Raw genomic sequence first — 17,727 nt, 5'->3', positions numbered from 1 at the left:
GTCTACTTGTCCAATGCTTGCTCTGTCCTGTGAGAACACAACCAAGCCACATAACCACCACATACGGCTGCCAGAAGAGCTAAGGCTGATATGGCAAAACCCTGCTTCCAAAAAAGCTTCCATGCAATAGTCCTGAGGATCGTTTAGGACCTCTCTGCCCACCACCAAAATTAACAGTATGTTTAGGGACTGCTTCCACTACAGCATCCACCTTAGGCAGCCAAAAGACCTCCTTTTTCCTCTGGGGAAAATTGGATACAACCGCAGCATGACCCGGCTGATCTTCAAATCCGCTTCTGGAAACTCCTATTGCGCTAAGATTAATTCCCTCATTGGCCTATGGACCAGAAAAAAAATTCAGATGGCAGATTTTGACTGAAGGTATTTGGAAACTATCTGCATGCTGGTCCTCCAAGATCTGCAGGAGAGCTGTAACCTGGGCAATCAACTTGGGGACTTCTATCCTGTGGAAAATCCTCACTACAAAACGGATCCTCCTTCCAAATGGCCTCTGTCAGTCCTCCTGGATTTCCAAGGACCCCTCTGAACTATCATCCTCAAGGTCTGACTCCAATGCCAGTCTGTTTTTTAGGAGCTCCGGGATCCTCTCCAAGAGCCTCCTGCACTGAAGAAAACTGCTTGCCTACCTCAATCTAAAGATACTTTACATCAAAAGCACTAGGGGTACCTGTCTGCTACCCCCCCAGGCCTATCCTTCAGCACCTTGCAGTTTAATCGCCTCCAGAAAATCAAAGAACTACAATCACAGAGGATTCAAGTCGATATGAGCCTGATCAAGATGGCAGCGTTCTTGACAAGATTGGGTCGGCTGCCATCCCCGAGTTCTGGTTTGTGTCAACTCATCTTGCTCCCAATGCCTCACCAAACGACAGTGTGCATACACCTGGAAACTAGAGAGCTGCACGGGAGCAGGGACAGTGGGAATTCCCTTCAGGTCTGCGGAGACGGATCCGAATCTCGTGGGGTTCCCACGGAACCACACAATTGAACCGACCTAAGCTTCCCCCTCACGGATGTCTTGAGGCCACCACTTGTATTCTCGGCAGCCATTTTAAACAAGCAGCGGCAGCGAGACATATCAGCAGCAGTGGGCAAGATAGAGTGGGGATCTTTCCTGCCCGAAGCAAGCCACTAGACCACCAGGGTGACTTCAGGTATGTGTGGGGAGGGCACCTAAGGCTGGAGGGGAAGTGGATGCAGAATGTGGGTGCAGGGAGGAGGGGAAAAAATGGGGCGAGGCTGGATTGAGAAAAGGAGACGGTACCTAGCCCAATGGGTTGAAGCCAGTAGGTGGAGACTGCCGCCACACTGGTTCACCCCAAACAATAGCAAACGCTATTGAAAACAGCAGCAAAAGAATTTTTAGAAATAAGGGACTGCCGATGTGTGGTCCCATCTGTAAAAAAAAAATCAAAACCTGTTCCAGCTGGTAGGAGGTGCCATTAAAGGTGGAGGACAAAATATATACTTGTATTTTAATTTGAAAGCATACCATATATAGATATAAATATCACGGAATAAAAACTTAATATCACTAAAACAGCACTAATAAAGGTTGTGTTTTGTGCTCATTTTTCTACACTGTTCTATACAATACAGTAATACATGGCCAAATTTCAGTGAGGATATTCTAGTTACTGATGGGTTCATCTTAACTGTTGTAATCTGCCTTGGGAAGCCTGGTGTTATAAAGATTGGAAATAAAATTAAACTATCCTTTCATTGGGGCACATGGAATCATATCTTCATCTTGTTTCTTTTGCACAAATGGATTATTCTGTTTTGAGCATGATTCAGGGACAAGTGGTTTTCATAAGTCAAAATAATAAAAATATTTCATGCAGATCTCTTTCTTTGTGGGGGGGTGCAAGGTCACTGCGGTATGGCAGGGGCTGGGTGGGTTGGGATGGAGAAGATTATTGCGGTGTAGACGGGTTAGATTCTCCACGGGGACGAGCTAGATTTCTGTCCCCATGCAACTCTCTCCTGGCAACTGCTACTTGGCCCTTCAGCTCAACAGTAACATGCACATTTTTAACTCTGAGGCCATCAGAGACAGGAAATACTCACTGAGCCCTCCCCCAAGCTGGGGAAGTTAGTGTCCAACAACTTGACACTTGGTGCCCCACAACAGACTGCAGGAAGATGGTTTCCACACACACTAAGCAAAACAAAAAAAAAAGTGAGTACAGTTTGTGTGTGTGGAAACCATCTTCCTGCTGTTCCTGCAGCAAAACAAAAAAAAAAAAAAAGTGAGTACAGTTCATCTTAAGTCTGCTGCTATTTGTGCCCCAATAGGCACTCTAATTTTCACCCCCACACCAAAGGCGGGTTTGGGGTAGAGAAGCAGAGATACAAGCCTCTCACCTATCTGCAACCTGTTGCTCAGAGAGGGACGGGAGGAGGGACCCAACCACCCAGGTGTAGCACCCTCAAGGCCACATTGGGGCCACGGACCAACTCCAGCAGAGCCCTGGCCAGATTCCAAAATCTGTAATTGTGTGTGTGGGTTAAAAAAAAAAAAAAAGTTAATCATATGGCTAAAGGGACCAAGTGAACCAAAGGACCTATGCCTAACTGAATCAGATTCAGATGGCACAGGACAGCACACTTAACATCCACTGCAGACTGAGAAATACCGGCTGACTGTGGGCTGCATAGGATATTTATAAGGAAGTTGAAAGTCAATGGTTCTCAGCCTCCATCTGCTGGTAGGAGTGTATATAACCCATGCATCTGGACTAGTCTGGAGGGATGCTAAGGAATTTTCCTTGCTTAGGTATAGATTGAGCTCTCAGAGATCTAGGGATAGGGCAGACTTCCTTATTCTTCAGGATGAGGATGTATCTGGGAGTAAAATCCTTGACTCCTTTCCTCTAATGGTACTACTCCTATGGCAGAGGTTTTCAAGAGGGATTGAATCTCCCATCTCAAGAACTGCCAGATGACACGACTGATACCTTGAGGCATTTTCTGGTGGGCAGGGAAGAGTGAAACAGTGCTTGTAACCTGGAAAAATTATCTTTAGCACCCATTTGTCCATTGTTATTGACTGCCATATCATTTTAAAGCAGCTGATTGTTAAGGGGAGGTAAACTGACACCTTGTTGCAACCTAGAACAGTGTGTTACAGAAAGAATTGAAAAAAAAAAAAAAAAACTGGTTCAACAGACACCTGTCCATTCTGTAAGAAAAAGACAGAAAGTTACTCATCTTGTGGTTGGCTGCAAAGTGCTGATGGCAGAAAAGGTTTATACAGAAAGGACAATTCATTGGAAACTATGTAAGCATTATAACACCAGTGTATTGGAAAAACATTGGGATCATGACCCTAAGAGAAATGTGGAAAACAAAGATGTTATGATCACCTTGGACATCTCCATCCTGACTGATAAAAAGCTGGATACCAGAAAACCAGATAGTGGTAAAAGAGAAAAATACCAGAACGGCATTGATTGTAGAGGTGTCGATCCCAAGTGTTTACTCGGTGAATCACGTGGAGATAGGGAAGATCCTCAAGTACCAAGAAATGCAGTCATACTAAGAAAACGTGGCAGAAAGACAGAAATATTTCTCATTGTTTTGGGTGCCACAGGCTTGATTAAAAAGAACTTCCAAGTGCACCTGGATAAAGTTGCCTATACAAGTTACATCTTATGAACGCCAGAAAGAAGCTCTTTGGCACAACGCAAGTACAATCTAGTCTGGCATCTCCAAACACATGCCTTTCTTCAAACTGGCCCTGGTAGCCCTCGGAATTACTTGTATAGGCAAATTACTTGTATAGTCCAAATGACGTGACTGTGGAGACCAGACGAGAGCTCTCTCTGCAGTGGCCTAAAGTGTGCTCTGGCCCACAAAATCAGAGTGTTAGCAGTAAATTTGAGAGACTGAGATCGCACTCCACATGCCCTGGCTTAGGAATGAAGTTCATTCATGTCATAGTATGCACAAAACTAACCCACTTGGAGAAATTGCCCCCAAGGGATATTGGCAAAAGAAGTCTCAGTATCATTATTCTGTACTAGGCATGGAGAGAAAGAAAATAATCAAATATCTAGGGATGAGACCAAGAAAATGGGGCAGAAATAGTCTCAGTGGGTGCCTCTGATTACAAAGAACTTCTCATACGTTTTGATGCCTATACAGATCACACTTTGTGAACTCCAGAAGGTGGCTTACATAATGGTTGTTGAGTGCTAGCAGAAAACCTGAGACACTGAAATTATACCCAGTACACCATAGCTTAAAAATTCCTGACTTGATATGCACAAACACAAACTCATTTGGAGATACTAGAAAACATACCCATCCACCAATACAGCCAGCTTCTGCCTTCTATCTTTAGAGATTCATGAAAATGTGACCTCCTTCCATTCTTAATTTAGATCATGCTCCACTCACCATGGAGCCACAGGGCACCCAAACTCACCTTGCAGCTGTCAGAACGGAAGCAGATCCCAGGGCTGTACGGTGCTAGGAACTGTGCATTCAATGTGGCTACAAGCATGACCCCCCCCCCCCCCCCCCAACTGCACTCACCCTGTGAGTGGTTCCCAAGCTGATGGAGCTGGTGACCACTGGTACAGCCTGCTATAGATGGAGATTTAGAAGAGAAGAGTTGATGTATCCTCTGCAACGCCAGGAATTTCACCAACCTATCATCCAGCAGACTGATTTCTAGCTCTGCAAAAAGGAATATAGGATGAGTGCCAAAAATAACCTAAGGCAAGTATGTAATTGTCCTCTCCCCAAGGCAAACATATACCATTCCTATCCCTCCTACCTAAGGATGCTACAACACATGGCAAGTACCCATCCCTGTGTATTCTTCTGCTATATGCCATTCCCCTCCCCAGTTGATAGCACTACATTAAACAAATAACTTATCAAAGAATGTGCAGCTTTCTTTCACTCATGAAAGAGATTTAAAATGATAGCCCAAATCCCAGTGAATAGAGATGGCAGTGAATACAGTTGACAGTGAACTAATAAGGTGACAGTTGCTCTTGTCTGCTAATTTCCTTTCCTTGATTCCTGCTAGATCAGACCAGTGGTTCTCAACCCGGTCGGGTTTTCAGGAAACCCACAATGAACATGTATGCGATGTGCATGCAAGTATATCTCATGCATATTCAGTGTGGGTACCCTGAAAACCTGACTGGCTGGGTGTGTCCCAAGGACTGGGTTAAGAAGACCTGGTCCAGACTGATATGCCACCCTATCAGAAGATAGAGGCAGTGAAAAGTGAACTTTCTGGTGACATCAATATAAGGAGTGGTGAAGCCTGAACTTGTCAGTATGCTAACGCCCAAGCAAATAGATGGGAATTAAACCAAAACATACACTTCCCAAGGAGTCCTTATGAAAGGGAACCTTACCAATAAACTTCTCTAAAGGCCTGTACGAGCAGGGTAAACGCCAAGGGAGAACCCAAAATTGCAGTCTTCCTGGGTGGTAACTGCACTGGTCTAGCAGGAATCAAGAAAAGGAACTTAGCAGGTAAGAACAAATGTCTCCTTCCTTTTCATCTTGCTAAACCAGTTCAGACTGATGAGATGTACCAAAGCTCTACTCTATCCCTCAGCATGGGAGGAGACAGGGCTCCTTCCAACAAAAGCCTGCCAACAGCACTGTCATCTTTGGCCAAGACATCAAACTGATAATGCTTAAAGGAATGTAGTGAACCATGTATCTGCTTCCTCAATGTCTTCTGAAGTCACTGCCTGGGCCTTGCCTAGGAGTTTACTTGGGTCCTCAGACTATGCCTGTACACCACCTTCCGGTTAAGGATGAATGCCAACTCAATTGCAGCCTTAATCCAACACTCCAGTGGAGGATTTTGATGCCACCTGCAAGGGCCATTAAACAAAAAGTCAAATATCTGGGAGGTCGTGAATTTGTTTTGGAAGTCCAATCTCTCTGAACAGCCAACTAATAAAGGACTTATCCCCCTTGAGAATGCTGGGAGAGAGAGAATAGTGATCTAGAGCTTTGCCAGCAATATCACTTTTGAGTCAGTCACAGGCACCTGTACTTGACCTATCCAGTCCTATAGTAGGTTCTACTCATCTGCAAGATGTCACTGGCCATTCAAAATATGATAGGAATCTCCTCAAATTCATTGAGAATCTCCCCATATGGACTCCAAGAACAATCTCTTACTACCTCTTGGCTCTCTGGAACCAGATGCCTTCACCAATACTGCAATGGCTCGTAAGAACATAATAGCCATACTGGGTCAGACTAATGGTCCATCTAGCCCAGTATCTTGCAGTGGTCAATTCAGGTTACAAATACCAGACAGAACCCAAATAGTAGCAAAATTCATGCTACCGATTCCCAGGGACAAGCAGTGGCTTTCCTCATGTCTCTCTCAATAGCAGCCTGTGGACTTTTTCAAACCTTTTTTTAAACCCAGATACCACGTTCTTTGGAAACGAGTTCCAGAGTTTAACTATTCAGTGAGTGAAAAAATATTTCCTCCTGTTCGTTTTAAAAGTAGTAACATGTAACTTCCTTGAGTGGCCACCTAGTCTTTGTACTTTTTGAAGGAGTAAAAAGGTGAAATTAGATCTTACCTGCTAATTTTCTTTCCTCTAGACCCTCCAGACCGGTCAAGACGCGTGGGTTATGTCCTCCTACCAGCAGAGGGAGACTGAGAAAACACTAAGCTTTTGAAGCCTGTATATATAACCTGTGCAGAACCTCCACTAGCCAGTATAACCCTGACAAAGCAGAGAAACAAAAAACACTAACAACTAGCAACCCTGTACGTGGTCACAGTAAACTGCAAAAACAAGAAACATCTTCCGCTTGCTCTTACGGAAACATGTTCCTTTGCCTTTGATAAAACAGTTGGGCTTCTACAGGTGGACTATCAAAGAAGAGCCCCACCTGTCCCGGACTCCTATCACAAAACAGAAATAAACAGTCTGCAATTAGAGAAACAACAATTTACAGCAGCCAAGAATTATCCAACAAATACACCTCCTGGCCTCCAATACAGACAGGGCGGGCTCTTGACCGGTCTGGAGGGTCTAGAGGAAAGAAAATTAGCAGGTAAGATCTAATTTCACCTTCCTCAGCGACCCTCCAGACCGGTCAAGACGCGTGGGACGTACCAGAGCAGTAACTAACTTATGGGAGGGACCTACTAAGGCCAGAGGTCAAAACTGCTGCCCCAAAGCACACCTCGTCCTTTGCATGCACAGGAATCCTATAATGCTTCACAAAGGAATGCAACGAAAACCAAACCGCAGCCCGACAAATATCTAACAGAGAAATCATACTATTCTCCGCCCACGAGGCTGCCATTCCCCTAGTGGAATGAGCAGACCAGCCCCTAGGCACCACAGGACCCTTCACCAAGTAAGCAGATGCAACCGCCTCCTTCAACCACCGTGCTATGGTCACCTTAGGAGCCGCTGCACCCTTCTTTGGGCCACCATGAAGAACGAACAAACGGTCAGAGGCTCTGAAGTCCTGAGTTCCAGAGAGATAACAACTCAAAACTCTCCTGACATCCAGCTTGGCAATACCACGCTGCTCCGAATCTCCAGCCATATCACCCAACACTGGCAGAGAGATGACCTGATTAACATGGAACTCGGAAACCACCTTGGGCAAAAAAGGAAAGCACCGTCCGCAACGAAACCTTTCCCTCAGAAAGGACAAAAATGGTTCCCTAAAAGACAAAGCCTGAAGCTCTGAAACACTCCGTGCTGAAGTAATCGCCACCAACAAGACCGCCTTTAAAGATAAATCCTTACAAGATGCCGATACCAGAGGCACAAACGGAGGCCTGATCAAAGCATCCAAAACTAGCTTCAAATCCCACGGAGGCACCATCCGTCACTGAGGCGGACGCAGCAACTTAACACCCTTCAAAAAACGCACTACCTCAGGCACAGACGCGAAGGACTTTCACTGAAGCTTCCCACGAAAACATGACAAAGCTGCCACCTGAACCTTCAGTGTAGACAAGGCCAGACCTCTATCAACACCATCGTGCAAAAATTCCAAAACTTCCGCCACCGAAGAGTGAAACGGCCGAACTCGATGGTCTTCACACCAGTGCTCAAAGATTCTCCAAACCCGGACATACACCAAGGAAGTGGATCGTCTACGGCAACTCAACATCGTAGCAAAGCCACTGGACGAAAGCCCCTTCTTCTTCAACTTGTGCCGCTCAAGAGCCAAACCATAAGCGAAAACCGAGCCGGATCCGGCATGATTATCGGGCCTTGACACAGAACTGATCCCAACAAAGGCAGGGCCGCCGCCCCTGCCAACCGCACCAGGTCTCCATACCATGGTCGACGCTGCCAATCCGAAGCTACCAGAATCACCCGACCGGAGAGATGTTCGATGCGCTATATTACTCGACCGACTAACAGCCACAGAGGAAACACATACAGTCACTCCCGAAGCCAAGGCAACAGAAGAGTGTCGATTTCCTCCGCTCAAGGGTCTCTTCAGCGACTGAAAAAAAAAAATCTCTGAACTTGCGCATAGCGAGCCGTTGCGCTAAGATCACCGAAAGTCCCCAGACCGACACAACTCACTGGAACACTGACCGAAGAAAAGACCACTCTCTGGGATCTAGAGTGTGCCTGCTGAGATAATCTGCATCTATGTGACCTACCCCGGCCACATGCGCTGCCAAGAGAGCCTGAAGATGAGTTCAACTGCGCCGCCAAGGCTCTTTGTTCCCCCCTTGACGGTTGACATATGCTACTGCCATGGCATTGTCACAGAGCACTCGGACTGCCTTGTGGCGAACCACCGACGTCAAGGCCTGGCGCGCCACCCGAATGGCCCGTTTCCAGCCGGTTGATGGACCACTCTGCTTCTGCCCGAGACCACCGGCCTTGAGCTACCTGACTGAGACAATGTGCCCCCCAACCTTGCAGACTGGCATCCGTGACCATTACCAGCCCCCGTGGGGACTCCAACGGCATTCCTTTCCCAAATTGCGCGGACTGAGCCACCAGCGGAGACTGAGACGAGGGGCCACCGACAGCGGACAACACATTTCCAAGTCCTGCGACAGAGGGGACCAACGACTGAGCAGAGCTGACTGTACCTGACGCATGTGCGCCCTGGCCCACGGAACTACCTCTATGGTCGCCGCCATCAGGCCCAGGACCTGACGATAAGTACGGGCCGTCGGCGCCTTCTCTGCAAGGAACCAACGAATCGGACCCTGTAACTTGGAACCAAAAGGCTGCACAAAGGAAAGTGAAGATAAGCTTCCGTCAAATCCAGGGAAGTGAGAAACTCTCCTTTCCTGACCGCACCAGTGACCGACCGCAACGTCTCCATCCGGAAAGAGGGCACCTTGAGTGCCGCATTGACCCTTTTGAGATCTAAAATGGGACGAAAAGTGTCCTCTTTCTTGTGGACCACAAAATAGATCAAATAGCACCCTGAGCGTTGCTGATCTGAAGGAACAGGAACCACGGCTCCCAACGCGAGCAGCCACCGCAGAGTGTCCTTCACTGCTGCCCTCTTGCTCCAAGACCGACAGAGGGATTCCAGAAACACTTCGGGAGAACAGCTTTCGAATTCCAGCGCGCATCCGCCTCGAAACACCTTGAGAACCCACTGATCTGACCTGATTTGGGCCCAACTCTGGTAAAACAGACTCAGCCGAGCCCCAACATGCACCAGAGCCTGAGCCCGCACACCTTCATTGGGAATTGTGGCCTGAATACTAACCTCCCGCGGAAAAGCCACGCCCTCCGCGACGACTCTCACGAAAGAACTGTGTGCGCTGGAAAAACCGACCCCTAGAGGTCCTACTACTATTAAACATTTCTATAGCACTACTAGACTTATGCAGCGCTGTACAAATTAACATGAAAAGACAGTCCCTGCTCAACAGAGCTTACAATCTAAATTGGACAAACAGACAGCTAGGGGTAGGTCCCACTCGATCTGCCCGGCCTATACCGCTGAGCCTCCCTAAACCGTCCCAGAGAGGAACTAGTTCTGGCCCCTGCCTTGAACCGAAAATCTGGAAGCCATAGAACCTTGGTATCACTAAGACCTCACACTAACTTGTCCAAATCTTCTCCAAAGAGCATAGCTCCCTTAAGTGGCAGAGACCCACAACCATAGCCATATTTTTTGTCTGAAGTAGGCAACAAATCATAAAAGCCTCAGACAAAAAGGATGAACCCATGTCCAAGTCGGCTAACTCCTGACCCCCAGAAGAACCAACATCTACCGAATCATCCAGGAGCTTCTCGGCCCAATGAAAACATGCCCGAGCTACCAGACCCCCACAAACCGAGGCCTGCAGGGCTAGAGCCGACAAAACAAAACTACGCTTGAGAAAAGATCCCAACCTCCAATCCTGAGGATCACGGAGGGCCATTCCTCCATCAACCAGGATAGCCGTAGCTATAATTACTGCCGTCACTACTGCATCTACCGTGGGAGCCTTAAAGGAATCCCTATCGTCCTGAGGGAGGGGATAAAGCCTCGCCATTGCCTTTGCCACCTTACACGGCAAATCCCATTCCTGTCAAATCATCTCCCGGAGATCCTTGTTCATAGGGAAGGATCACGCCTGACGCTGAATGCCCTTCACCAACGGATCTTGGACAGTTTCCCCCAAAGCCACCTCAGGACCAAACTGAAGGGTGGATGACACCTGATCTGTGAGTTCTGACAGCTCATCTCTATGGAAAATCCGCACTACTGAAGGATCCTCTCCAGGAATCCAACAATCCTGCTCCTGAGAGCCATCAATTCCATCTGACTCCCCCAGATCACTAAGTGCAGCTTCTGCAGCTACAGGAGAAAAACATTGCCTGTCCTCTGACCACTCTAACCGTGGTCTCTCAGCCAAGACGGAAACAGCCCCCTCTTCCAATTGGGGGGGGGGGGGGGTCCCGATCTCCAGGCCTGATACCGCGTCCAGACAAAATCTGGAGGAAAGCCCACCATTCCTGGACCGTCATTAGGCCCTTTTGTGCCAAAAACGGAGGCCGCAGGCCCAAAAACAGCTGGCTCCACGGGCCGCGTCGGACTCAAGATGGCGGCCGTTCCCGCCGAAACTGTTCCCGCTGACAGCAGCCCTGCCTACGCTCCCGCTGACCCGGAGACTCCCGACACCATCGATCCCTCCGCGGTCAAGTCGGGGGGTGCCGCAGCCACCTTTATAGGTGCACCGCAAAGCTACACTGAGCGCCTGGCGCCTCTACCCCTCGCCACGAGCACGCGCGACATCGGAGGAGCTGGGCCGCCATAAACCACGAGGGAAGGGAAAAGCTGTTCCGCAAACGCGCCAAACCAAAAACTCACTCACACTGCAAAAGCACTGGAGAAAGCGCTGCTCTCTCGTTCCAGCAAGGAATCAAAACCCCCGTTCGGTCCGCTGAAAATAAAGAAATAAATGCCCTTAAAGGCACAGTATTCCAACTCTGGCAGCTGGAAATTGTAAGGCACTCAAGGCTACAATACTGAGAAAGCAGCCGAGGCACAAAGCTGGCAAGCAAAATGAAATAGAATAACTGACCTTAAAGGCACAGTACTCTAATTCTGGCATCTGGAAATTGTAAGGCACTCAAGGCTACAATACTGAGAAAGCAGCCGAGGCACAAAGCTGGCAAGCAAAATGAAATAGAATAACTGACCTTAAAGGCATCTTACTCTAACTCTGGCATCTGGAAACTGTAAGGCACTCAAGGCTACAATACTGAGAAAGCAGCCGAGGCACAAAGCTGCCAAGCAAACAGAAATAGAGAGCAGCACAGGGGGAGGGACCCAAACATAGGTGTAACACCCCAGGGGGAAAAACTGGGCCCCACCAGACCCAGGGCCCCAAAGCACTTTTTTTTTTTTTTTTTTACACACGTACAGGGTACTGCAACAGAATAAAGTTTGGAAGGAAAAAAATCCTACGACCCAATGACAAACTACCTCACCAGATTATTGGAGACTGCACAGGCTGTCAACTGCTACCTCTGCTGAGACTGAGAAAATACTGGCTAGTGGAGGTTCTGCACAGGTTATATATACAGGCTTCAAAAGCTTAGTGTTTTCTCAGTCTCCCTCTGCTGGTAGGAGGACATAACCCACGCGTCTTGACCGGTCTGGAGGGTCGCTGAGGAAAAAATCAATTTACATTTATCAGTTCTCAAAGAGGAACAGCTTTGAAGACCCCCTTGAGAAGATAAAGATGGCTCCACCAAGACAGTTGCTTCCTGAGTGTAACTGAGAGTGGAAGCCAACCGAACAGCTGGGATTTGGGAGACCAATGACAGGAGAGACTGCTGAAGAGGTCCCCTATGAGCTCTTACCCAAGAAACCACCTCCAGAGTAGCTTTCATGGTACCCAGCAACTAAAGAGAGGTCCAAGTCCTCAGAACCCCTCAAACACTAAATATTCTCTTCTGTATAATGAAAACTATCCTCTGCTTGATGTTAAGTGGACCCCCTAGAATCTGAGGACTGGCGAAGGCACCAGATTTATTGTAATTCAACATCCAACCTATATGTTCCAGCAAGCCAAATCTCCATGGAGACCACTAAAGAATCCACTTACAAATTGGCTCAGTTTAGCCAGTCATTCAGACATGGGTGCACTCCAATTCCCCTCTGTGGACAGGCACCACCACAACCATGACCCTGGAGGTGGTGTGGGGGCTTGTCCTGAGCCTGAAGAATTAATAAGGCAGTGTACAAAAGTCATCTTAGATATCAATACTGCTTGCCCAGCATGCAAAATCACAGGAAGTGTTTGTGCCTGTTCTTTATGACAACAGGCCTTGGACAGATCCAGATATGTCAAAAACTCCCCTGGGTTAACCGATATTACTGACCACAATGTTCCCATGTGAAAGCACAGGACAAAGAGAGATCCTGATCCCTTCCCCCCTTTCAGGGCTAGGATGGACCAAAATATCCCCTTTCTTAGGGACTGCAAAATAGATGGAGTAGCATCCCTGGCCTTGCTCCTGCACAGGGACTAGCTTGATAGCTTCTAACTGGATCAATCTCTGTTACTATGTCACCAATGGCTCTTCACTTGAGGGACACCATAAACATAGTAACATAGTAGATGACGGCAGAAAAAGACCTGCATGGTCCATCCAGTCTGCCCAACAAGATAAACTCATATGTGTATACCTTACCTTGATTTGAACCTGCCTTTTTCAGGGCACAGACCGTACAAGTCTGCCCAGCAGTATTTCCCGCCTCCCAACCACTGGCTCTGGCACAGACCGTATAAGTCTGCCCTCCACTATCCTCGCCTCCCAACCACCAACCTCTCTTCCCCCACCTGCTCCGCCACCCAATTTTGGCTAAGCTTCTGAGGATCCATTCCTACTGCACAGGATTCCTTTATGCATATCCCACGCATGTTTGAATTCCGTTACCGTTTTCATCTCCATCACCTCCCGCGGGTGTCTGAAATGGGCTACACCAGCTTCAATGTATAGCCCTACTTGATCACCTCCAGAACCCACTGGGTAGACGTAATCCGAGCCCAACCCAGGTGGAACAGTGAGTCCTCCCTACCACCTGTATCTCTCCCTGGAGGGGGGTTGTTGAACCTCAGCCTCCTAGCGCCACCCCTTAAGCAGGGTGGAGATGGAGAAGGTTCCACTGTCCCTCAGTCTCCTAGCTATACAAAAGCACTGCCCCTTCAGAGAAACAGAAGATAAAGAACAACAACTGCTGGAGCAGAACCAGCTTCAGTTTGAGCAGGACCTGCTTCTTGACCATGCAGCCATTTTGGCCTGGCTTCCCCCCAGGACAAAGTTCTCCAGATCCTCACTGAACAGCAACCATCTTTGAAAAGACAGGCATGTTTTGAAAGCAAGATTTTCCTGCACTTTGCTAGATATAAGAAGTGCCGAGACCACCTAGGAAACAATTCTTCCCACTGCTTCTAGCTATAAGTTTGGAAAAAAAAAAAGGCTATATCAAGTGTCATTTGGCCTTGCAGGATGACATTTTTGAACATCCACCCCGATGCAAATTTTTAACCTTTCCAACTGCTCCTTTTAGCTTTTGTTTGTCCCTTTTACCCTTTATTGTTGTCAGGTTCAGAGCCCGCGGGGCCGGGCTCTGGAGCAAACGTGAGCCCTTGGGCTGCTGACGAGGAGCGACAGCAGCAGGCAAAACCCACCAACCAATGCTGGGCAAGCACACCGGCACCGGCAGGACTGCAGGCACTACCCAGCGAGCTGGAACACACAGACTGGAATCCCCCGGACTGGAACACACGGACTGGAATCCCCCGGACTGGAGGACACAGGACTGGAACACTGGACTGGAATCCCCCGGACTGGTCCGTACAGCTTCACCTGCACTTAGCCACTGCCCCCCAAGGGTTGAGCCCCTGGGTTTGAGTGGCCGGCAGGACATACCGGAAACTGGATGACACAGGGACCAGGACTAGAACAAGTTGGAAACAGCAGTACTCCTAAATCCTAAACTGTCATAAGTGCTCCCAAGCCCTAACCAACAGAAGAACTCCAAACAGAAACCAACAAAAGTGTTCCTAACAATAAACCTACAAAAGGACTTCCTAAGCCCTATACTAACAGAAGTGCTACCAATAGCACCACTAGGAAAAGCAGGGGAGCCATAGGGAAAGAGCAGGGAACCTAAACACATAAACTAGCACAGGTGCTCCTAAGCACCAAGCACAACAGCTTTACAACCCTAAACTAACTACGGTGCTCCTAAGCACCAAACTACCAGCAGAGCTCCTAGCACTAAAAGGGAAGACAGGGGAGCCAAAAGGGAAAAAAACAGGGAAGCTAAACACAGAAGTCAGCAGTGCTTCCAAAGCACTAAACACAGCAGAGCTTCCAAAGCTCTAAACACAGAAGTGCTTCTAAAGGCCCAAACCCAGAATTGCTTCTAAAGCATCAAAACACAGTAGTGCTTCTAAAGCACCAAAAGGAAAAGCAGGGGAGCCACAAGGGAAAAGTAGGGAAGCTAGCACAGATCAAAAGTGCACACTGCACTACCACTAACCTGGACCTAAAGCAAACAACTAAGCAAACGTTGCAAAGGCCCTGAAGGGAAGAACACCACTTCCTTATCAAGGCCCTGCCTGCTGATGTCACCACTACCAGATACAGGCAGGCAGGATACTGAAACAGAGCTAGAGCTAACTCAGGCTTAACCCCCACAGCTGCAGTATAGCAGAGCAATTAGAGCCACGCTGGAAGCAACCAGCACACAGAGGCAGCTAGCTCAGGTAACACACACAGCTGCAGTATAGTAAAGCAATTAGGGACATGCTGCTGGAAGCAGCCAGCACAGAGACAGAGCTAGCTCAGAAAGGACAGACTGAAAAAACAGAAGCCAGCTAAGAAGCTGACCACCAGAAATAAGGTAAGTTTGAGAGGGGTTCTGACCACAATCATGACAATTGTATTGTGGTCCCCTTTTTGAAAGATAAAATGCTAATGTAGTAGATTTCCTCTATTGTATATTGCAAAAGCTGAAGTTTGAACAATTTTAAAAGAACCCCCAGAATATAATGAATTATAATAATCTAGTTGCAAAAGTATTGGAGTGGAGCTTGAACAAGTAATTGGAAGTGATCCTCATGGAAAATAAGACCTTACTGACCTCAACTGAACGTAAAGACCACCCTCATAAATAAGTTATTCACTGTCAAGTTTCAGGCTACACCACTGTTTATACTGATTACCACTGGATAGTTCAGCTTTCTGTGCCTCCATCTGGTGGTACAGTGACATAACCTGTCAGTCTGGACTGGTCTAGCAGAAATTAAAAGAAAATTTAATTTTATTTCCTAAGCAGCATGCAGGGTTGTAGACACTCAGTGTATCTTTGCTTCTCAAAAGGTAAATCTCAGAATAAACAATACAAGTCAGTTACTGCATCCCTAGTACACTATCAAATATTCTACACTCAGATCATCTGGCACCCATGTAGGTAAGAAATATTAATTAAAAAACAAGCCACAGTGATCCTGCTGTAGGGAGGGGCATATATATAACATATAAATCTAACATTCAGTTAACACAGAAGAGTTAGTGTGAAGCAGGGTCAGCACTCACCTCCACTGCCGGCCATTAATGCTCTGAGGGAACTGGTAAGTTCTGCCATTAATGCAGGGTTTGAGAGGAAAGATGAAGGAGCCATGATTGAACTTCCTATAGATAAGGTGCTGGGACTGAGCTTTCCATCTACAAGGATGAACAAAAGCAGTCACACAACCACCACCACTCTACTTCTCCCCATATCTCTTCACCCAGAGTTCTTGCACCTTTCCGTACAGAACTTCCTGTTGGAAAAGGCTGGGACTGCAAGAGTTGCAAGCTCCTGTATGGCCAGTGAACCCTTGCAAACCTGCACGTTTTATAAGGTCAACCTTAACTGCAGATTAATAGGGGCTCTGTAATTTATACACAAATTCCTGATATGCAGGGTTTATAGTGATGTGAAAAAGCTCCCCTCCCCCACCAATTTCCCCTATTATTGCATATACATCACTTTGAATAGTTTCTGATCTTTAAACAAAATGTAATATTAAACAAAGGGAACCTCAGTAAACACAATTTTAAAATTGATACTTTAAGAAACAAAGTTATCCAGGCAGACTCAAGAAAAATGTCAGGAAGTATTTCTTCACGGAAAGAGTGGTGGATGCTTGGAATGCCCTCCCACGGGAGGTGGTGGAAATGAAAACGGTAACAGAATTCAAACATGCGTAGGATAAACAAAGGAATCCTGTTCAGAAGGAATGGATCCTCAGGAGCTTAGCTGAGATTGGGTGGCAGAGCCAGTCGTGGGAGGCAGGGCAGACTTATACGGTTCTGTGCCGGGGCTGGTGGTTGGGAGGCGGGGAAAATGCTGGGCAGACTTGTACGGTTTGTGCCAGAGCTGGTGGTTGGGAGGTGGGGATAGTGCTGGGCAGACTTGTACGGTCTGTACCCTGAAGAGGACAGGTACAAATCAAGGTAGGGTATACACAAAAAGTAGCACATATGAGTTTATCTTGTTGGGCAGACTGGATGGACCGTGCAAGTCTTTTTCTGCCGTCATCTACTATGTTACTATATCACCCATGTTAACAAAAAACCTGCCCCCCCCCCCACAAACTTAGCTGGTTGTACCACCTTTAGCAGCAAAAACTGTAACCAAGTTCTGCCTATAATATCAGTCTTTCACGTCACTATTTAGGAATCTTAGCCCACTCTTCTTTTCAGAAACGCTTTAAATCAGACACACTTGTAGGTTTTTGTGCATGAAGTGCTCATTTCAGGTCCTGCTAAGGAATCTACAGGATTCAAAAGTCAGGCCAATCCAAAATTTTGTTTCTGCTCATTCAGATTTGCTTTTTTTTTTTTAAATTTTATTATTGTCTTGTTGCATAACCCAATTACACATCAGCTCACAGACAGATGACTGGACATTCGTCTAAAGAATACTCTGGTTCAGTGAAGAGTCCATGGGTCCCTTCAATAAGGGAAAGTTTTCCAGGTCCTGAGGCAACAAAGCAGCCTCAAACCCTCACACTACCACCACCATGTTTGACTGCTGGTATGATGTTCTTACACTGGAATGCTGTATTTGCTTTACACCAGTCATAATGGGACCTGTTCTGTCCAGAGTTCCACTTCTGACTTGTCAGTCCATAGAACATTATCCCAGAAGGCTTGGTGTCATCTATGTATATTTCTTCAAATATGAGAAGAG

General features: G+C 47.2%; 1 protein-coding gene across 3 annotated transcripts in view; it reads right to left on the bottom strand.

The window, feature by feature from the left end:
- PHF12 (PHD finger protein 12) overlaps positions 1 to 17,727 on the bottom strand; it is a 149,416-nt gene that overhangs the window by 23,581 nt on the left and 108,108 nt on the right. For all 3 annotated transcript variants that reach the window (XM_030222213.1, XM_030222214.1, XM_030222215.1), the window contains 2 exons: positions 16,086 to 16,214; positions 4,564 to 4,707 (listed from right to left, as the gene is read on the bottom strand). In XM_030222213.1, coding sequence (XP_030078073.1) covers positions 4,564 to 4,707; positions 16,086 to 16,214 — 273 coding nt within the window. The remainder of the gene's footprint in view (positions 1 to 4,563; positions 4,708 to 16,085; positions 16,215 to 17,727) is intronic.

The sequence above is a fragment of the Microcaecilia unicolor genome, chromosome 13, assembly GCF_901765095.1.
Source record: "Microcaecilia unicolor chromosome 13, aMicUni1.1, whole genome shotgun sequence".
NCBI classification, from domain to species: domain Eukaryota; kingdom Metazoa; phylum Chordata; class Amphibia; order Gymnophiona; family Siphonopidae; genus Microcaecilia; species Microcaecilia unicolor.
Note: the sequence above shows the minus strand (reverse complement) of the source record. Positions and strands in the feature narration are given on the sequence as shown.